This window comes from Idiotropiscis lumnitzeri, chromosome 3 (assembly GCF_059441095.1).
Source record: "Idiotropiscis lumnitzeri isolate Australia: NSW breed Sydney's pygmy pipehorse chromosome 3, RoL_Ilum_1.0, whole genome shotgun sequence".
Taxonomy (NCBI): Eukaryota; Metazoa; Chordata; class Actinopteri; order Syngnathiformes; family Syngnathidae; genus Idiotropiscis; species Idiotropiscis lumnitzeri.
Window position 1 is genome coordinate 19,915,198 of NC_142393.1, and position 22,418 is coordinate 19,937,615.

Genomic DNA, 22,418 nt, shown 5'->3' on the forward strand with positions numbered 1-22,418 from the left:
GTGTGTGTTTGTGTTACGGGGCCTCCCAACTGGAATGAGACACTTTTCCAGAAAGGATACACGCTTTCTCACACACACTTCTTTATTCCTTGTTAGTCGTCCTACACCTTAATTTGCAACACCTCCTCCAACCAGCACTGCAGTCCACTCCACAGCCACTCAATCTGTCACTGTCACTGCTACACTTGCACAACTGGCTCTCCACTCGGGCATCCGCAGTGTGTGTGTGTGTGTGTGTGTGTGTGTGCGTGCGTGTGTTTGGGTGTGAGTGCGTGTGTAATTGTTGTACGTCTACTCTTTTTATTATATTTTCAACCCCTTTATGTGCCACAGTAGAAAAGTGTGATTTCCTAGTCTGCTTTTTATCTCTCATGTGAGGTCGCCCCCTATCTGCTTCAAGTGGAAGTGTATGCATTTTTTTTCCCGTTATATGCACAGTTTGGACTTTGAAGCAATTTGACTACAACTTTGTAACATATTGGCATTGTCAATACTTACTGATCTTAAATCTGTGGAAAATTAAGTTTATATTACTGTCAATAGATTTGTTTTGTACTTTGGCTTGTTGGGGAGAGTGCACAATTGACAACACTGCTGTTGATGTTGCTTAATTATTCCGTGTCTTTAGACGGCTCAAATTTTAGAAAGCACACTCAGTGCTAAGCAGCACCATTCTATACCACTACTGTAAAATCCATCAATGAGCATATTGTTAAATTACAATTTTAAAATGTATTTTGGATACAGCTCTGTGATTTCGGAGGGCTATCTGAAGATGTGGTCAGCAAGCATAAAGAAAACATCCGTTTCTACATGTCTCATGTATGCATGAAATCACTGTGTCTGTATTGAATACAAAGAGACTGTGAACACACCCTGAACACTGGAACAAAGCAAAGTGCTTCTATCTCCACCTCGCATTGGAATCACAATCAGCGTCGAGCAGCATTTCCATTTTGTGCCCTCAGTCAAAGTGAAAATAATATGCACCTTGTCACCTGCGTCTGCCCTTACAAGCAACTTTCCTCTCCTAATTCAGCCCCTCGCGCCTCTCACATCCGTCACATGTAGCTGACGAAGGAGAGGGCATGTTGAGACATCCATTAAAGGTTCCTAGCTGTCAAAGGTTCCCCTTTGTGAGGTGAGGAGCAAGAGGAGTGTCGTACTCTTATCAGAGTTTCCTGTGGAGTTTGCTCTGCATCCTGTCCACTCCAGACGCTTCTCTTTTCACACTTAACTCTCATGGGACTCTTTTGGTGCTTGCGATTGTTCCTTCTAATGCTCCTCAATCAATTATTGGTAAAAAAATATGCGGTAATTCATTTTGGCATCAGTTTCACGATTTGCACAGTATTCAATAGACGCATGCAAATCGAAGATTCACTGCTTTGATTGACTCGATTATTCAAACATATTGAGAGGAAAAAAATATCAGAGTAACTCCATGACTGTAGGTAGACCTTCACTTATTTATGGTATATTTTTCTTCATTTTCAATAAAATGCTTATCTTTATATGGAAAAGAAATGTAATTAAATATTAGTAAAATTATATGTAGTGTTTTAGCTGAAATGGAAAAGTAGATATGACAAGCTAAAAATGGTTAAGGATCTTCCCACACGAATTAAGTCTACTGTAAAATGCGTAGGTTGCTTAAAAAAGAATAGTATTTTCTTCATTCTTCTTATTAATATTTCTGAAAAGTGTATGCCTATTCCTAAACTGAACCTGAAATAAATCCAGAAAATTGTTTGCTTTTCACATGATATAGCGTTCTTCCCCCACACGACACGTGAGGATTGGGGGGAAGAAAAATGAAACGGAAAAGGTAAATAAACAAACAATCAGCTGTGGGCTTGTTCTAGCTCTCCCTCTCTGTTGCACCTCATTTGAAGCCTTATAAATCAGCCTTGCACCCGGCGACAGGGTGTTAGTAGGCCTCCTCAACAACATACGCACACATGCACACTTAGAAAAACACACTGGCCTGCTGCTCATTAAGCCCACCATCAGACCCTCGGGTGCATCGTGAAATGTAGTGAGAGCGGTGGAAGCCTGAAGTGTGTATGAACTGCAACATGCTCGCTATGTAAGCATGTGAAAGTTCTTGCTTGCCTTCCTACCTTGCCACGCCTTTACACCCTTAAAAATAAAATACAACTCTGTGACTCCACCTGTGTTCAAGCATTTTTTTCAAATGCCCTCTAAACATGAGCAATACCGGTCACACTGCAAACAGCGCTCTCTATATATTAGATATCTCCTCCGAGGCAAGTGTACTCTGACTAGTCTGTAGAATACATATTAGGGAGAGAGTATTAAGTATTGGAGGGTGTGAATATTTTCGTGGTTGGGAGACGTAGCTGCTAGCGATGCTTAATTTTCACACATAAAATAAAGGCCCATGCTCAATCAAGCAGAGTTTTTAAGTCGTAAAGTGGAAGCAGAAAAGGCAGTGGCTGTGAGCAGGGAATTTGAGTTGAGATTCTCATTCAGATTTAGTAGAAGTATCAAATATTTTCTTTTGAATACAGTTTTTGCCCAAATGATAAAAAAGACTGATTTTATGTGTATGCCAGGCGAGTACGAATATGATCATGGAATGAATGAAACTGATATGTCAAGGCACTATTTATTGGCCACATAGTTTGAGCTGAAAGTCAACATGTATTTGTAAATTGCGAATGAGCCTATGTTGCCAGAACTATTTAAATATGCTAGAAAGTGTTTATCTCCCGTTGACTAGTAGTGTTAAAACTTTACTGACTTATTGGCTTTCAGGCAAACAGACATGCACATACGAGGCAATCGTGATTTAAGATGTGATTTTTTTTTTCAAGGTCCTCTTTCCATGTATTTAATCTGTACTAAAAAAGTAATTAATTTATCTGTACCTCAAAAAAACAATGTCATATTTATTGTACTTACATCTTTTGCCCTGATGGGTTCGGCTTTGCGCTGAAATGAAAGAACCATGAATTCATATGAGAGATAGTTTATCTACTTCCGTTGTCAATTTCTAACTTACTAAACACTTTTGACCTCACTTCTGTCTTCTCAGCCTTTACTACGATAACGTCCCAAAATGCGACCCAACAAGTGTGTCCTAACATAAGTCTTAAATCGGATGACAACAATAATGCAAACAAATCTGAGGTTTTATCACTTCAATATTTCATGTCATAAAATAATGATATGCAAACGTGTCGACAGCAATTCCCAAGCACTAAAACTATCCAGACACTTTAGAAATAAATAAATGAACTATCCGTAAATATTTAAAGTAAAGCCTACCGACTCATTGGAATTGAGCATTTTTTTCCCCGCAAAGTTGCAGCCTTTGCAATTTGAAAATTGCATTTTACTCCATTGCAATGTCAATTTGAATTTGATTAATTGTTCAGCCCGAGTGCTCGCACCTCCGCTCGAAACCATGCCCACATGCAATTGTGAACATCTGAACAAGCATGCTCGCACCAGCTCCTTCACACCTCCGACCAGACACTCGACATATTTATCCTCCAAACTCGACACCTGCATCCCTTTCACTCGCACAACAAGAACATGATCGTTCACACTTTACGAGCCGGGAAAAAAAACATGGCATTGCAAAACATGGCCAGTTCTCTGAATTCAGGAACTGTGCGCATGTAAAAACGTCACGCGGCTTGTTGGTTCTTCTCCATTACACCTTGATGTCTTCCTGCTCGCCACGATTAGACGCGTCACGCTCACTCGAGGCCATCGCTGAGCCAGTCTGATTGGGAGTCGCAATTAGCCCGGTTGCTCTGTGTCAGGCTAGTTTTCTCTGGAGGATACACACAGGCATGGTATTACATGCAGCATGGGGGTGAAATTAGACTGTCAATCCTTGCTTTGGTGGACTGGATGATCTTGGAAAGTTGAAAGCAGTGAATGTTTTTTTTTCCCCTTTTTCGTTTTTTGACACGTCTCATCTACACCCGACAACGTTGTCAAACAATTCTCATCACACGGATTTGCAAAAACGACACAAACGGAGTCACGTGCCTCTCTGGCAGTATTTGGTGATTGTATAGTGAAGAAAAAACATACGCGTGCAAACAACTTATTAAATTCCCTCTTTGAGGCATCATTTTTTTCATTTTTGCGATTCCATGCTTCTGAGCATGGATGATGGGCCAATAAAGATGACAACACTTTTCAAACACATGCCTATGTCATATAAATGGCACCTCGGATCTCCTCCAACCACAATTCAATGTTATATTCACATTTTTTAAGCAACGATGCATTGTTAAAGCCTTCCTTCCTCCTGTTCTACTCACCAAGGCCTCCTTTTTCCATGCACTTCCTGCCACATACCGTCATCTTAGGTCATTCTCTTTAAAACACAAATCCTTCTCTCCCTGCCTCTGGGGGGCTGTAGGGTTACAAAGGGTGATCAATATATGCCAGAGAAAGTCTTTTGACAAGTCAAAGAAGCTGCAGTTGGTCAACTCTTCCTTCCTTTCGCCAACTTGGCCTCATTCCCTCCTTTACGCTCCAGTTGATGAGTCATGACAAGGATAGCTGGCTTATTGCTGCTTTGCATTTATAAGGCGACTGATATCAAACACGTAGCCGTCAAATACATTTGAAGCTTGATCAACATCTTCCAAATCGCAGCAAACTTTGAATGCTTTAGTAACTGAGTGAACATGATCGTGCGCCGTCAATTTCTGCTTTTCTAAAACTGGACCTGTTGCTCCTAAACAGGTGGTGGACGACATGGGCAACATCAAGTTTGCTCTGGACACAGGCCCGGACAGCCCTAGCAACAGCTGGCTCAAGTATGTCCGCTCCGCCCCTTCGTTTGAGGAGCAGAACCTCGCCGCCTGCCACCTCACTGGAGACCAGGTGAGTGTCCCACTTGGATTTGGAGTCCACATAAGAGTCACATTGTTGTGTTGTCTTTGTCCCACGACAGCGTATGTCGCTTTGCTTTCCTGTTTCCCATCTACTCCGAGTGATTAGCAGGTTCCTTCATGTGTTGTGTGTTTGCCATTGTGGCTGCAAAATATGTTGGCTGGTAATAACCAAGGAATGGATCTATTGTGTGGCTATCACTGGGCCGGTTGCCAGAGTTATTAGGAAGTGACACACGTAACGAAGCTTAAAGAACAGCCCAACACTCATCGGACGCATAAAACCATTTGCCAATGATGTGTGAGAATCTCTTTAATATATCTGCTGTTTGCACCTTCTCCGTACCGTCTTTGAAATTTGAAAATACACGTAATTGTATAATTGTATTTTACCATTGTTACTCCAGTCTTGGCCATAAATTAAATCTATCCTAACTGATATATTCAGGAAGCGTCACATGGATCCTAGTTTAACTCACTGTGCGTTGGAGTAACTTGAAGTTAACGAACATAAAGGAGAATGTAAAATTACCAGTTGAAATCCCAGACACAGCGCCATCTTCTGTTCTCTCGGATGGTGTCAATTTGGCCACTCTTGCGCTGTGATGGGTGAATAGCTGTGGTCTGTTGCAGTCGCAGTAGTCAAGTGCTTCATTTAATTTGCCGTGTTGCCATCTTAAACCTGACACATTATCAAATCTTGATCTTCTTATTAATCTCTGGATACTGAAAATTGACGCTGTAAGATGAGTCATAAATATTCAGGAGTGCTGCAGTTGGTGTTATAAAAGAACAGAAGTTCTGTAAGCACCCCTACATACGGCATTGTTTTGGCATGTATGAGGTTACATGCATGCTCTCCCAAATTGTTGTAAAACACTTTCCCACCCATAGAAACTGTCCTATATAGAAGAAGGATGGATGGCAAGACTTACTCCATATTTTCTTGTCTTATAATGATGGGCTAGGTGTTTAATGCTGTTGGCAATTTTGCAGCTTTTCTCGTACTTAGTGTACAAATGTTCACCTTGCAGCTATTACTGCTTCAGTTTACTCAGCTGTTTCTGGCTCTGTTAATTTTACAGACCAAATATCATTAGTCTATGAGAGATTGTACAGCACAAAATGTTTATGCCAAGCCAATGAAAAGCTGCAGATCTTGAGTGAATGGCATCGGACAGGAGCTACTCCAATACAGTGCGTGGGGCGGCATCCTTGCGACATCATCGAGTGTGCAAGACGAGTTACCTTACTTTAATATTACGGCGCTTTGATTACATTACTAACATGATTAACAGATAAATAGTAACTGTAAATATGTATCCATTTGACAGGTTTAACATTTATAATTGTTGACCTTGACCATTTTTAGAGCTGATCGTGGAGGAAAAATTACACAACACACCCCATGCCACAGAAGAGTCAGTAATAATCAATAAAAAAAAAGAATCATCTTTGAGAGACATTCAAGATTCAGATGGCAAATTATTATTTTTAGCCCGATTATAAGTGGTGGTTTGTGCCAAACAAATCAAGCGAGTGACTTGTAATGGTGGGACAAGTTGAAAGTGGCACCAGAATGCGTGTACCCCGCTTTAGAGACAATTTCGCTAATTGTCCAAAAGGTTAATGACTTATTGGTATATGTAGTTTATTTGAATGAGAGAACCAAATGTAAGCTTCTCCAATGGAGAGGTGAAACTTGCCCTTGAATTGCATAAGATGACATGACATGCGACATGACAGTCGTAAGACAGGAGCCAAATGCTTCCATACGACTCGTCTGTGTGTTTTCACATTCCTGTCACTCCACTCTTATTTGTTTCCTAATCCCTGCCTGCATAGCCGGGTCCTCCTCGTGCCTCGCCGCCCTTTTGTCTCCTTTCTCCGTCCTCGAGTCTTGACCTGCCACCTGTCACTCTGTCACACGGAGGGGACAGGCCACCGTGTCCATTTAAGCTTCAGACATTAAGAAAGAAAAGAGAGGCAAGTATGAAGGAACACACGAGGGCCTCCGAGATTGACAAGCACCAATTGGCCGGCGACACCAACCTGCCTAATCCTTTCAAGATTTTCACATCAGTGCCCCCTGCCACTGCCACACATTGTCAAATGAAAGAATCATTGCAGCATCGAAAATTGCGCAGAATTACTGGACCCAGTAAAGGTCACGTGTTCTGTTGCTTTTTGATGCGTTTTGCAGTTTGTACCTGGCAAATGGCTTTGCTTTTGTTTTCCCGGCCACTGGTTCATCACAGTTATGAGCCCATCATTTATTTACACACCCCGCAACACACAGCCATGCACTCAGTGCTAAAATGTGTTTTTTAGCAGCGCATTCAGTGATTTCCGATCTCTGGTCTTTTACATGCACAATGCATGAGTTTATGGAAATGTGTGCACACTGCAAATTGAAATGGAGGCCTTGAAAAGGGACAAAAAGGGGTCTGGTCTGTTTGTATATTACTTTCATGTTGTTGACTGAACAGAAATGCAACATTGTAAATAATTAATTTTTGCTGTCATGATTTAATTTGGCAAATGTTTTTATATATTTTTGCCCCTACCCCTTGATGGATTCATCAATAGACACGTGTACACGCACAGTGCGTATGTGTGTGTGTGTGTGTGTTGGTGTGTGTGCGTGCGTGTGCATGGTGCGTGAGAGTGCGTGCTGTCGCCCACAGTGGGAGTTTTACTGTGGGTCCTACACCTTGATGATGAGAAATTGCAGCGATGAGGAGAGGTCAGGCCTGATTTGAGTGCATGTGTGGGCGGAAAGTCGCAAAGAAAACACACACACACAGAGATTGCTATAAAAACGCTATTGTTTTGCTTAAATTATACGATTCAAGATATTTTCCTCAAATTAAAAAAAAAAAAGACAAATTGCTGAAAATGATACTGATACTGAACTGATAAAATGGACTGATGTATAAAATTGACTAGCGATTTTCCTTATCTATAAAATAAAAAAATAACACATTATTATTGTTTTAAGACTAAAACCATGATATACTTTTAAACGGATAACTTTTGAAAAAAGGTATTTTTATTTGCATTTCACTTTTTTATTACAATAACAATTACAAAATAAATAATAACGATATGACTGTTGAGTACCTAAAAATATGACCAATAAGCAATATACAGTACGAACACTAACATGTTTTTTGTGCGTGTGAATGTAACATGATCGAGTATTGCCAGTCACTTGTCGTTAGAATGATATTTCCGTGCGTGTGTATTTTGTGTCGTCGGTGGGCGTGCATGTGTCCAGTGGTGAATGAGCGCGTGCGGGTCACTTGAATTTGCTTTTATCCATTACGCACATCAATATTAGATGCGTGCTGTTGACGAGGGGGGTGCTCGGGCGTGCGGGAGGGGTCCTCCTTGCTTTTGGCTGGAGATAAGACGAGGAGGAGTGGCCGGCGGGGGGACCACAGAAAGAGCGTGAGAGAGCGACACAGATAGAGAATGAGAGTGAACCAGAGAGAGAGAGAGCGAGAGCGCCGGGGGTCGTGAGGAGGAACCACGAAGAGAGAGAGGGAGAGTGAAAGAGAGAGAGCGACTCATCTTCATCATCATCTTTAAGGACGCTCGGTGACTAGATTAGAGAAAAGACAGAGCAGCGGCAGTACACCACTTTCCAGGAGGAGAACTCGTCGGATTTGTCGCCGGGGCGAGCGGAAGACTGCCGGGCCGCTCCGCGACCTCTCGGTAGGCTCCTTCAACTCCGTCGGCCCGGTTCCCGGCCGGGACTGGGAGCAGTGGTGGAGCTAGTATGGGTTGCGTGGCCAACTCTACCGGGACCGAAGTGCTCGTGCAGCTGGAGGCTCTCCGCACCGCTGCGCAACTTTCTCAACTATTCCGCCTCACCGAGAAAAGAAAGGTCAGGTCTTTTGTCGTGGACAGGGTCCGGCACCAGCAATCAATAATAATAATAATAATAATAATAATAATGATGATAATGATAATAATAAAAATAATTTGCTCGTTGTGTCGTATCGGATTTGTCATACAACTCTTGGAAGTTTGTTTTATGGCTGTGTGTGTGTGTGTGTGCGTGTATGTGTGTGGAGGGGGGGTGCGCGCGTGTCTGTTTGGAGACGTGTGTGTGCGTGTGTTAGTGCGGGCAGGCGATGCGGCCTTCAGTTAGTGTAGAGAGCCCCCATGTGGCCTGACTTCACATGGCAAACTTTGTGGAGCTGTTTGCGCAAATTGGTTAAATAAAATACTTTTCAGTATGGATTTGTGTTTGTTTGTACTCGATAATATTACGTTGGTATTTTAATATTTCATGTGTGCATGCGTATATATTTATTCTGCTTTAGAAAATGTTTGATAAATGCTGTAGGCTATACGGCGGGTTGTCAACTTGTACCCCGTATTTGGATGTCACTCTAATTGCATAAAACACATTACTAATTTGAAACAAATTATTTAGACAATATTACCTGTGAAAATCAGAAATGTATATTTTGTTGCGGCTGCAATTTAGAGCAACCGCACAGGGAGGCGCGTATTCCAATTTCATGACGTCTGCTGGCAGTTTCTAAATTTATTCGATTGTTTGATTAGAAAAGTGATTTTTATAAATGTTAAATATGCACCAACGTGTACTGTCTATGTGGTTTTGTTTTGATTTGACAACAAATTGTTTGGATCACATTTATAAATCCATTTTTTTGCTGTGTATTTGTCTGCGAACATAAAAAAAAATTAATTTGATGCAGTCATTTCTAATCATTTTGACCTTGTAAAAATATTATTTTCTCTTTGTCTCTTTCTTGCCGTAGATTTATTACAAAGCTGTCCGGGACATAGATGCAGGGGAGGAGCTTTTAGTTTATATGAAGGACGGCATTTTTCCGGAGGGATCCATGGCACCCAATTTACAAGGTAAGAAGACGAATGCGCCTCATTAGCGCTCATTTTAAACTAACTCCAAAACTGCGGCCCTTTCAACTTGGCGCCCATCACCCACGACTGCTCGACTAATTTGGACTGGGAAAGAGAGAAAGAATCTCTCTTCTCCCTCTTGTTTACTTCAATCTAATCGTATAAAAATTTTTTAAAAACATTGGAACTAAAAGTCATGTTTTAACGCGTTGTCCAATAACCGCGCTGAGTAGATTTTTTTCTTCATTTCACAGTTAGCCAACAGAAATAATTAATTTAAAATTTCAAGGATTTGCAATACATTGTCAAGCTCAGACTTAAAAAAAAACCACAGCATTCAAGTTCATCATCAATTACACAGACACCTGTTCTCACATTTTTGACTGTTTTAATTTGATCTTTTAAAGAAAATATTCGTGAAATCTATTTACAACATTTTTGCCACATTAACTGCCTTCAACTGGTACATGTTTTTTTTTTCTTTAAAACAAATCATGTTGTGCTGGTTATATATATATATATATATATATATATATATATATATATATATATATTGATATATATATATATATATATATATATATATATATATATATATATATATATATATATATATTGATATATATATATGTTTAAGCTATTGATCCTGTTTTGCCTTACTATTAAATAATGCCGACTGTCTACGAGAAACTAAAAAAAATTATAGGAGCAGTAACTGTGGGTTTAAATGATTTGTTCAATCGCTCATCATGGCAACACCTGCCAGTCGTGTGAACGTTTGTGTACGTGTGTGCGTGCGTGTGTGTGTGTGACAGTGTGTGTGCGTGTGCGCACTCGTGTGCGTGCGCGCCTGCGCGAGTGCGAGGGCTAAAGAGAAAGCAAGCCAATAAAAAAATCTACAATAAAAAAATATATATATATATTGTTAGATGAAAAGGAGCGGTGCAGCCATGAACAGTTTAATTCTTCTCCATTATGCGTTTGTCTGAGTCCAAATTAAGTGGTGGCTGCATCGGGTTTATCGAGCAGGAATTTAGAGTAAAGAACTTGAGGAGTCCCCTGAGACGTCACCCACGGTCTCAGATTAGCTGCTAAACTGCACATAATCGTCTTTCCAATCATCCACCAGCGTCATTAGCCTCCACTTTAAAACCTCCCAGCCGCACTGAGGTGAGCATGAAAAAACATTTTCAAATTGTTAGTCACACTTTCTTGCTCAAGTTGCATCAAACTGCAAGCAGAAACAAATACCAAAATACACTTTCCATAGAACATTTGCACACTGGTGTCAGAGTGTGCTATTTAGTATTGCTTTTCATCCCGGTGTAATGGCCCATTGACCAGCAGGTCATTTATCCTCTTCATCAAGGTGAAACACATGCACGTTGCTACACTAATGCTCTTTTAATGTGCACGAGAAGACCCAGCTGGATAAGCGGTCACAGTAGAATATGAGGTGAGCCTTGCATTGTACAAGTCAGTGCCGATAAACCCATTGAAATGATGGATGGGTGTGTACGTTGGGGGGGGTGGCAGGTGGGTGCTTTTGGCGCCACTGGCCCTGCTTGCCTCTGTTCCTTGAGGCTTAGAGTATTCCTTTTTGGAAATTGTTCACCCGCACACATGTACACTTATTGCTGTGCACAAAGAGTCTCCACTGCCCCCCCCCCCTTGAGCTGTTGAACTTGGACTGGTGCTCAGGAACTTGCTATTGAAAATCCTGGCCTGAGTTTTTATGTGTTTGACCTCGTTGGTGAGAAGTATTGCAAAGGTTATCAACATGGAAGGGGCAGACTGGTCCCGATTGTTTCCCGTCTACATATACTGCCCCTGCAACACTTTCCCGAACAAGCAATTAACGGTGTTCATGAAGGCTATGTTTCTAATGGCTAATTGATTTCCATTTTATGCAATTGTCAGTGGCACGGTTATTGGTTTTACCACTTAAATGTGAGTCAATTTAGCTGTAACTAACCTAGAGAGAGGCAATTGAGGCTGATGAATATACAGATTGATTTATTGATGCAAATTCTAAATAGATATATCATTGATCCATAGATACGATTAAGACCGCAGCTATTCAAAGCCCGTCTCAATGCAGGTATATGAAATGCTACATTTTGGGCCGATACAATGCTATAAAAGACAGATGAGCATTTTGTAAATGTGCCGTGCTGTAACTCAGAGTCAAGTGGATTTTGCAAACAAAAACATAAAGCCATAAAGGGTTTCAGGTTTCTTTGATTGGTAAGGCTTTTGTATTGACTTGGCAACTGCGTCTTGTGTTTCATGCGTGCAGATGAGCAAATGTACCGCTGTGAAGATTGTGACGAACTGTTCTCATCAACGCTCGAGTTGCGGCGACACCAGAAATATTCCTGCTCCAGTGCGGGCTCCATCTTTGATTCTCTCAGAGAAGACTTCAAACAGGAGCGGGAGGACAGCGATGAGCCCGTCCATGAGTGTAAAGACTGTGAGAAGATCTTCCCAAATGAGTACAGGTGTGAACCAAATTGTGACGCCATCATTTAATTCCTGTCAAGTGTTGAAAATGTGCAATTAATGTTCATTGTGCTTTTTCTGTCCACATGAAGTCTGGGCCAGCACATGATAGTTCACACGGAAGAGAGGGAGTACAAGTGTGACCAGTGTCCCAAAGCTTTCAACTGGAAGTCCAACCTCATTCGTCACCAGATGTCACATGACAGCGGCAAGCGCTTTGAGTGTGAAAATTGTGATAAGGTACAGCATACCAGCATAGTAAGTGGTGCACTGGACACACGGGCTTTACCTGAACAGAAATTCTGCTAGATTTGGTTTCATTGTCAATCCAAAAGAGTGCTGAACATTTATTTTTGTTACAACACAAGAACATTTTAATGAAACAATTTGTCAAAGGTGACAATGAAATACACACTGAGCATTATATTTGTATGACTTTTGTGCATGACAGGTCTTCACTGATCCCAGCAATCTCCAGCGTCACATCCGCTCCCAACACGTGGGGGCACGAGCTCACACTTGTCCCGAGTGTGGCAAAACATTTGCCACTTCATCAGGCCTCAAACAGCATAAGCACATCCACAGCAGTGTCAAACCTTTTATCTGTAAGTGAGAGTCCTGTGTGGTTTTCAACTTTTCATGTATTCTTTCATGATTTATTTTTTTAAATCTTTTTTACCAAACACATGACTCCAAAATGCGTATTCTTCTGCAGTGTTAAAAAAGATAAAACAATATTATGTTGGACTAAATTTCCCTATTACAGACTTTACTTTCTGTGTTATCCCATACCCCTTGGCAGAAAGTCTTTGCTTTAGGTTTTCACCCCAAATTTCCTTCCACTGGTGTTGCTTGTGTATGTTGTGGTTAATTTGGTTTACACAGTTAGAGACAGTGTTAAAAAGGGTTTAACCAGGCCCTGATGGGCTGTGTCTTCTCGCACCCTCAGGTGAGGTGTGCCACAAATCCTACACCCAGTTCTCCAACCTCTGCCGCCACAAGCGTATGCATGCCGACTGCCGCACTCAGATCAAGTGTAAGGACTGTGGCCAGTTGTTCAGCACTACCTCCTCCCTAAATAAGCACCGCCGCTTCTGCGAGGGCAAGAACCATTACGGCTCTCCAACAGGAATGTTCAATCCTGGTATCCCCATGAGCTCCAGTCCTATTATGGCCAAGGCCAAGTCGCACCATCCTCACCTTCCTGGTCTGAACCAGTCAGGTTTAGGCTTCACTGACTACTTTCCGTCCAGACCTCACCCTCATGCTGGCTTGCCATTCTCCCCAGGACCCCATGGTTTCCCGTCCCTCCCGCATGGTTTCCCAGGCATCTTTCCTCCATCCTTGTATCCACGTCCGCCGCTGTTACCGGCTAGTCCAATGATGAAGACGCCCCTTAGCAACAGCACTCAAGAAGTCAAACTGCCTCAGAGTCCTCTAGATGGTCCTCCATTTTCTTTAGTGAGCTCAACAAACACTAATGGAGGCAACGGTTTAAGTCCGCCTGAGGACAAAGATAAAGAAAGTAAACTGGATGTGTCCTCCGGTGGAGACGTCAAGATCAAATCTAAAATGGCAGACATCTCAGATGGCAGTGACCTGGAAGATGTTAACACCACCAGCGGGACAGATTTGGACACCACAACTGGTACGGCTTCGAATGATGGTTCTGACTTGGAGAGTGAAGGAGACAGTGAACGCGAGCACAATGGCAAAAGAAGAAAGCCACCTGTGGTCCTGTCAAGCCAAGATGGTCAGCAGTTGGAGGACGCAAACGGTGCAGTGATTCCAGTGGTGTCTAATTCAGCGAACCTCTCCATTGATCGTCCTTTTTTGTCTTCAGTGTCAACACAGCACTCTTTCTTCCCTCCGCCTGATGAGCAAGCACTCCCACCCACCACCACAAATGCTAACGCAGCCACCACTGATTCCATCAAAGCCATCGCTTCTATTGCTGAGAAATATTTTGGTCCAGGCTTGATAGGTCTTCATCAAGAGAAGAAGATGGGTCCGTTGCCCTACCACTCCATGTTTCCCTTCCAGTTCCTGCCCAATTTCCACAACTCCCTGTACCCCTTTAGCACTGAACGAGGTGCCCTCCACTCTGGCCTGTTCTTTAAGGGAGAGCCCAAGTCGCCTCGTGAGCAGCTACAAAAGATGGTTTCTGGTACACTTGGCACGCCTGTCCCCGCTGTAGAATCACCGTTTGATCTCAGTACGAAGCCTAAGGAGACCAAGTTATCTCCTCCAACTCCAACCAACCCCTCCAACCCAAACACCAATACCGGGAGTAGCAGGGGCTCTTCAGTAATATCAAGCGGCGAGGAACAACCATTAGACCTCAGTATTAACAAAAGAAGCCGAGGAGGTCACAATGGTATGGTAGCCGAAGCACAGAATCAAAAGAACCACATCTATGGAGTTGGAAAGGGAGTGTCCATCAAGGATGAAACCCCCAGTTTTCCAATTCCTCTCTCCCAGTCACTGCACCAGTCCCCAATTGCACCTCACCACCAGCCACAGCCACACCAACCACCTCCTCTGCACTACGCCAAACCTTCCGCCTTCTTCATGGACCCAATATACAGGTATTTCTGCCCCGATTAGATCATAAAGTGTCACTTAGATAAGGGCATTGTCAAACATTGTTAGAGTGATGGATTAGATGTTGCCAATGATCCCTGACCTTGGTACGTAACCCTCTGCCTTGTTGTCGGTCCAGCAGGGTGGAGAAAAGGAAGCTACTTGACCCTGTAGGAGCTCTGAAGGAGAAGTTCCTCAGGCCTGCACCACAGCTCTTTCACCCGCAGGTAGCCCTCCATTTAAACGACATACAAGTGCTAGAATCAGTGTGCTAAATAGTGCCTGTGCGACTCTGAAGTAGCGAGAACCACCTATGAGGTTTTGCTGATTCTTACCAGATGCGATCAACTATCATTAGCATCGCCCAAAACATCCATGATGTGAATTTCCGTCTCTTCTCCCTCCCACGCTGCCGCAACCTGAATTGATAGGGCTCCGTGCGCCATCATTCCACACTGTTGATGTTATGTTCTCAAGGGCTGTATGACTTCTTCCTTTGTTTATTGAATGGCGCCTGTGTACTTCGTCACTTCTACCTTTTTCAGAAGACACAGCCTGTTATTGCACCCGCTTTGATAATCACTCACATTGTTCAACTGTCCCCAGACCCTCGCTGCCCGTACAAATCTTGATTGCAAAGAATGATAGTACTAATAAAAAAATATATAATAATGAATAGTAAGCATTTGAATAGTGTCCTCACTAATCTTAGCCATGGCATTGTTTCATGTAGTGGGAGCCCACAGGCCAGCTCATGAGCTTAACCCCCTCCAAGTTGTTCTTTTTTCTATGTTGTGGAATGGCTGGCTAGATAATAGCACCGTGTCCATCAAGGACATCCTGTGTTTGTGTCCAGGAGAATGAGGGGCTCTTGTTGGGGAAACTGCTTAAAATCTGACCTGGAAATCTGTGTCCTCTATCAATTGTGACTTTGCAATACACACATCTGGAGAATAAGTGGACAGATTCTTATTTATTTATTTATCTATTTTATTTTACTTTTGGTTGGCTCTTGGTTCTATGAGTGGTACCACGAAACAAAAAAAAAAAAAAAAGAAACATAGATTACATAGCATGTTTGTCCAACACCCTTCCTCTAAATAAGAACGTTTATATTACCATAGACCTAAAGCGTATTTGCTTTTTTACACGTTGCCATGTTTTCCAAAATCATTATGATCCACCTAAGACTTTTTCACGGGACACTTAGGCAAACCTTAGTCATCTTATTATGTTTAAGCACGTAAGCTTCCCAGTGATCCTAAAACAATGCCACCTCTAATTCAGTCTTATGACAAAATCGGTCTCCCACGCCCGCCCTTTACTTGTTCTCAGACTGCGAATAAACACATTGAGACGTGGTGTCTGTCCCTGTGTCTCTCCCGTTCCATATTCCCTAAAAAAGGAAGGATGTAAGCTGTTTTTGGCAAATAAACTCCTACATAACTACCTCCCAGCCGCCACCTCCCCTTTGTTCACAAGCTTCTCGGGGGAGGCCCTCAGCTATCGGTTAGGGTTATCTCAAATTATATTGTGTTGCACCATAAGGAACTGGTGGGTGCCTCATTTAGCCAGCTTGCTGGCCTGATTGGAGTCGTGAAGATGTAAGGAACAGGAGAGGAGAGGTTCGTTTGTAGAGCTGCACTGCTTTTCGTGAAGGAAGCAGCTCACCTTCCACCTTGTAATTGCTTCATTCTATATATTCAACATTTAGCCATTTTTTTTTATTCATTACAGCTTCCTTTCAACACACCCACAAACAAACACATGCAAGCAATGAGATACATTCATCTCCTCCTTCTCATCCCTTCAGATGTCTGCCATGGAGAACATGACAGAAAAACTGGAAAGCTTTGGTGCACTAAAACTGGACATGCCGCCCAATTCACTGCAACACTCAGCTCACCCACTCTTCAACTTCCGCTCACCTCCTCCTTCGCTCTCGGATGCCATCCTCCGCAAGGGCAAGGAACGCTACGCCTGCAGGTCAGTGCCCTGCAGTGCCACATGTTGTCACTGAAGAAATTTTTTTTCAAAGCATGGTCCAATAAATATTTTTGTCTGTTACTCTTTTTTTCTGTCCATTCTCTCATAAAGGTACTGTGGGAAAATCTTCCCGCGCTCGGCGAACCTCACCAGACACTTGCGAACACACACGGGCGAACAGCCTTACAGGTATTTTTAGTTCATGTATTTTTATATGTGATTTTTCATGTGGGGAATGTAAAGCGGTTGTTCATTCTATAAAGATTGGGGACTGAAAGGTTGAAGGTTTCAATCCCATTGTAGACCAAAATGTTTGGTCCAAGCTATAGAGCACTGCGAAAGTGCCCTTGTGGAAGGCAAACCTCCACCACCAACTGCTTAAATGCATTGCAGTGTATCTTGTGATGTCCCTTAGTTATTGTTTTCTGTCTCTATCCCTGTAATGGGTTTGCATTAGGCTATTTATTATTTTTAGAAACATGTTGTGTATTTTAAATAACCACAAAGCTTTGCACTAAAAAAATGTGTTTAGCTTCTCGTTAACAAATAATACAATGCCATAAATGAGCTAATAAAACACCATTGGTACCATGGTATTATAAAGAATGGAGAGTTGAACACAAAGAGTGGAGCAACACATGTAGACAGATAATATCACAATACCCACAGGTATATATTAATTATTAAAATTAAGGTTACTGACCACGATCTCCATTTACGGTGCATCAAAATTTATGTATTGTAACGCCAGAAGGAACAGCACAATGTACACCGATTTGAAGAACAAAAAAAAAAAATTCAAAAACGTTTTAATTCTTTACATTCCATTTATTTATGTCATTACTGTACTTAATGTTTTTATAAAATTATAGAGTATTTTCTTATTATCATATTTTCTTTGGTAGACTAGAAGGGGTTAATGGCATCTTTATTTATTTCAGTGAGGAAATGTGACTTTAGACATAAGTGTCCTGCATTACAAAAGTGGTAACAGAATGAATTAAACATGTACAGTATCTCTGGCATCCCCGAATAATCATTGGATTTTGACACAGACTGTCCATGATGCAAATGCAGCGATAATGTATAACGAAGAGTGTTGTAAATTTTCACTCTGATTCTCCTGCGTGCCCTTGCAGGTGTAAGTACTGTGACCGCTCATTCAGCATCTCGTCCAACTTGCAACGCCACGTTCGCAACATCCACAACAAGGAGAAACCCTTCAAGTGTCACCTGTGCAACCGCTGCTTCGGTCAGCAAACCAACCTCGACCGCCATCTCAAGAAGCACGAGCACGAGAACATTCCTGGTAGGACTCTCTCTTAGCAGAGACTTCATTGGAGTTATTTAACTTACCTTGTTAATGGGCTGACTGATGAACGGTACACATTAGCCATTTGGAAAATATTAAATCTTGCCTTAATAAAATGTTTAATGACGTGAAAGCAAACAAACATGACACGCAAAATGGGAAAGCCACTTCATTCAAGAGTTCACACTTACTTCTCCATATCCTTTGCCAAAAACAGCCTTTCTATGCCCACCATGGAAGTCATCCACTGCATCTAGGGTTGCCACTGCAATGACATTTTAAAGTCAATAAGCCTTTGAATAGTATTTCTTAAAGTATCTGTATTGCACTGTTTGGTTAACATTTGAAAATTGGAGTGTAAAACCTCAAGAAATGGTAATTATGTGTCATTTTAAAATGTTGTAAATTGCTATGACATCAACAACGTTTTTTTTATGGATTTATTATTTATTCACCATACGAGTTAGACAGAAATTATGCAGAACTTGATTGTTTCATCAACAAATTTGAAATCTTTGTTGATAGGATGGGAAGATGACTTCCTATAATAACCCTGATTGTAGCCCTCAATATATTCATATGTGCTCCCCGTTTTCTAACATACCATATGTCTAATAATTATTCAAGTAAATATCCGCTGTCTGCATGTGAGCGTGCGTACATTACATCGTTTGTGTGTGTATTAATGTGCGCGGATGTGTATGTCTGCACACTTTCCCCATCAGTGAGCCAACAGTCTGGGATGCTTTCCAACTTAGGAACTACCATCTCCTCGCCAAACTCCGAGCCAGACAATCATGCACTTTTAGATGAGAAGGAGGACTCGTACTTCTCAGAAATCCGAAACTTCATCTCCAACAGTGAGATGAACCAGGCCTCCAGCTCCACGGAGAAGCGGTAAGAAAAAGCAAACAAACATAATCATGCAGAAAATGTTGGGTTGGGAAATTGTGCAACTTGTGTCCTTTTTTAAAAAATTTTTATGAACATATCAGGGCATGTAGACTGGCCAATCCACTCTCTGCACAGACGCGGTGAGTGCTTAATGCACAGTGCCCTCTAGTGTGTCAAAGTTTAATGGCAACAAAGAATAAAGGCATGTATTTTATTTTTATGAACATTTATTTATTGAATTATTAATGAATTATTATTAATAAATGTATGTATGTATTTATTTTATTAGAACACAAACATTTTAGTAGGTTAACATATCGGGTCTAGGTAAAATCTTCTGTGACATCTTGTGAAGTTCATTAAAAGTCTCTCTTCCTATAAGAATAAATTAGAGTTCATTTCTGACATTTTTTTAAGAAAATGAACATGTTGCTCGCTCAACCTGTGTGATTTTTGTATTGCTTTTTTATTGCCCTCAAGCCAAGGCTTTTCTTCTGGGAATGTTATTGCTAAAAAAAATAAATTTAAAAAAACTGAAAAACAGGCTAAATTCGTTTACACGAGACCTGTCTTTAATTAAGGGGATAGAAAAAACTGTTTGGTTGGCCTAAAAATAATAAGGTATGAATAAAATAAAAATTGTGCAGTGAAAACAGTAATTATGGAACATATCAATGTTGTAGTGTTTCAGCTAAGGACGATTCCTCATTTTTAAGTGTACATTTTCTGCATCGCTACTGTGTCCAGTGGAGTCGAATGACTTCCTTCCTCTTTCGTCACATGTATTGCCTATGATGTGATGGCTAGTCAAAAGACTGTTTGATCCAGAGGGACAAGCAATTGGTGTACATGTTCGTAGTGTTTCTTCCTAGAGTGACACATGAAAAGGACTGGCCTGGCATGCACATGACTGCGATTTCAGTCATTTTTGGAGGTCCATGAGTACGAGTTTGTTGTGTGTGTTGTTTTTGTTTTTTTTTTCTTTTTTTAAACGCCTTCTCCAAGTCTATCCCTACACCGTCTGCACTTTCCTCTTGTCGACACACTTTTTTTCCCCAGCAGACTTTCTGGTAATTTAGCTTGGCTGCCATCTGGGATCAATACTAAGTCTCATCTACAACAAGGCGACCTGACGTTTTAATATCAGTAATTCAGACTAAGTGTTGTGCTTTCTGTCCGCCCACCAGACAGATCTGTGTTTATTATCCCCTCTGACTGACTGAAGCCAAAGCTCCAAACACACGCTCATGCATGACAATCTATAATCGCTCTTAACTGCCCTTGCAACCGAGTTTGCAGTAATACATATAGTACAAGTCATGGCAAAGCTTTGATTTTTAAACAAAAATGTCCCAAGTGGGCGTGTATGTCAGCATTGGTCCTCTCAGAGAGGAAATTATTTGGCTATTTGCATCCATGCAGTGTTGAGATGAAATGAGAGAGAATAAAACATTCGAGCTGGTCCTTTATCTGGTACTTGGGTCTGGCAATTAGTACCAGGTTGAGCCATTTATCCAGGGCATCTACTGATGATGGAGCTCTTCAAATCCCCTTATCCATCCCGTGTACCCATACCCCCCGCCCGCTAACCCAAACAACCCACTGACGTGTTTAGACTAAATGACAAAACCCAGGGCCCCCCATGTCAGAGCTACGCTTCTTTCCCCGGACCCAGGCATGGACCTTTTCCCAGCTAAACAGCCTGGCAATTTGATTATAGTCATATTTAATGTAGATTGAAAGAGGAGTCTACCTAGCCATGTTTACCCACCCGCAGTGTATGACCCAATCGTATCCCTGTGTACCTCTCCCAAGAGGTAATCCTGTCTGATTTGATAAATGTCCACTGCGTGGCAAAAAAGGAAGGGGTAACTTTGCTGTCCCACAGGAAATGACATCATAAGCGATGTCATGTAGTCTGGGGCTGATGAAGGGGGCAGCTGGGGTTCTGGCTAGAGATTGTACAGATGGCTGGTCAGAAAAGCCCCGAGTTGATCAGCTAGCGTCTTCTTTTATTCACAGGCAATATACTGTATTGGTGTACTTCTGAAAACAAAAGCAAACGGTGCATGATTTTTTTTGCTAAACAATGGAGAAACTACTAAAATGTTCCCAAATATGTGAGCAAAGTTGAAGCAATAGCAGAAAAACATCTGGCAACATTTCAAACAATTCCTCCTTTGACACATGCAGATCTGACCCGGCTGAGGAGGAGCACCCGAGTGGCCGCAGGTTGTCCAACTCCAAGCTGGCCCTCCAGGCGCTGGAGGAGGAGGAAGAGGAAGCAGAGGGGGATGATGAGGAAGAAGAGGAAGGCAGCCTGACAGAAAAGTCTCACGATGAGGCGCCAGAATCCCCGTCTCCCGTTGCAACACGCGCGTATGAAGAGGAGGAGGATGAGGAAGAGACTACTCCATTATCGATGAGCTACGAACACTCTCGCAGGTACCCGTTTCATTTTACGACTACTGTACTGTACTTTACCAAAACATTAAACAGTGGAGCATAAAATTAATAATTTTACGTTAAAAAACTCAAAGTTGCTTCTCGGAATAACTTGTCGCTTGTCTAGGCAGTCAGTGCCTTTCAATTGGCTGCCGACGGGTCTAGGGTGTCTGCCGACCCTCCGGAAAGCATGTGACTCTTCTTCTTGTCTCCTTTTTGATTAATTACGCCTTTCTTTTTCCTCTTCCCTTCATTCAACTAAACATCCTCATTAACCATTTTCCTTCTTGCATCAATCTCAACTTGCATTCTACTTCTCAATCCATTTACTGATCACGTCTATCCTCCATCCACATCTGGCCCACCACTCCCCCTGGCATGCAGGTGTTTAGAGGAGGATGGCTCCCTCCTGGACCTTGAAGGTCTTTCCAGCTTTTCCAAGGGCCTGGATGGCTTACGTAAAGCAGCCAGTGATGAGCAACATTTTGACGTTAAAGACATATTTAACACATCGCTAGAGTCGGAGACTTTGAAAGAGACGTTGTACAGGCAGGCTAAAACCCAGGTATGTGAATCAGACACCATAAGTAAACTCCAGTGGAACCTCTGAGGTTGAACAAAGTCTGTTCCAGCACGCTGGGCAACCTCTGATTTGTTTAAATTCCTTGAGGAAATTGAATTAATATTTTCCATAGTTGCTACTGTCATTAAAAATATGATTGCATATACAGGTAAATTTTTAAGTAACATAATGATATTCTCAACGATCGTGGAAGTGAGGAGGGAAAAAAGCTATTTAAAGTGTTCTCAATATCATCTTTGAATACAAATGGGGAAGTTGAGTTTCACTTAACTGTCATTTTCTAACATTCTCTGTCATGCAAGAAAGCGTGACCACTGTTACAGTA

The 22,418-nt window shown here is 41.9% G+C and overlaps 1 protein-coding gene across 4 annotated transcripts in view; it reads left to right on the forward strand.

Annotated features, from left to right (window-relative positions):
* prdm16 (PR domain containing 16) overlaps nucleotides 1-22,418 on the forward strand; it is a 224,573-nt gene that overhangs the window by 198,861 nt on the left and 3,294 nt on the right. The window contains exons 6-19 of one of the 4 annotated variants that reach the window (XM_088291319.1): nucleotides 1,772-1,828; nucleotides 4,738-4,878; nucleotides 9,686-9,788; nucleotides 12,088-12,289; nucleotides 12,383-12,530; nucleotides 12,742-12,895; nucleotides 13,240-14,878; nucleotides 15,013-15,100; nucleotides 16,687-16,859; nucleotides 16,971-17,048; nucleotides 17,999-18,168; nucleotides 18,897-19,068; nucleotides 21,259-21,510; nucleotides 21,895-22,075. In XM_088291319.1, the coding sequence (XP_088147445.1) occupies nucleotides 1,772-1,828; nucleotides 4,738-4,878; nucleotides 9,686-9,788; nucleotides 12,088-12,289; nucleotides 12,383-12,530; nucleotides 12,742-12,895; nucleotides 13,240-14,878; nucleotides 15,013-15,100; nucleotides 16,687-16,859; nucleotides 16,971-17,048; nucleotides 17,999-18,168; nucleotides 18,897-19,068; nucleotides 21,259-21,510; nucleotides 21,895-22,075 (3,558 nt within the window). Of the gene's footprint in view, nucleotides 1-1,771; nucleotides 1,829-4,737; nucleotides 4,879-8,385; nucleotides 8,779-9,685; nucleotides 9,789-12,087; nucleotides 12,290-12,382; nucleotides 12,549-12,741; nucleotides 12,896-13,206; nucleotides 14,879-15,012; nucleotides 15,101-16,686; nucleotides 16,860-16,970; nucleotides 17,049-17,998; nucleotides 18,169-18,896; nucleotides 19,069-21,258; nucleotides 21,511-21,894; nucleotides 22,076-22,418 lie in introns of those variants that run through there. The other 3 variants (XM_088291320.1, XM_088291321.1, XM_088291322.1) reach the window with 3 other exon arrangements.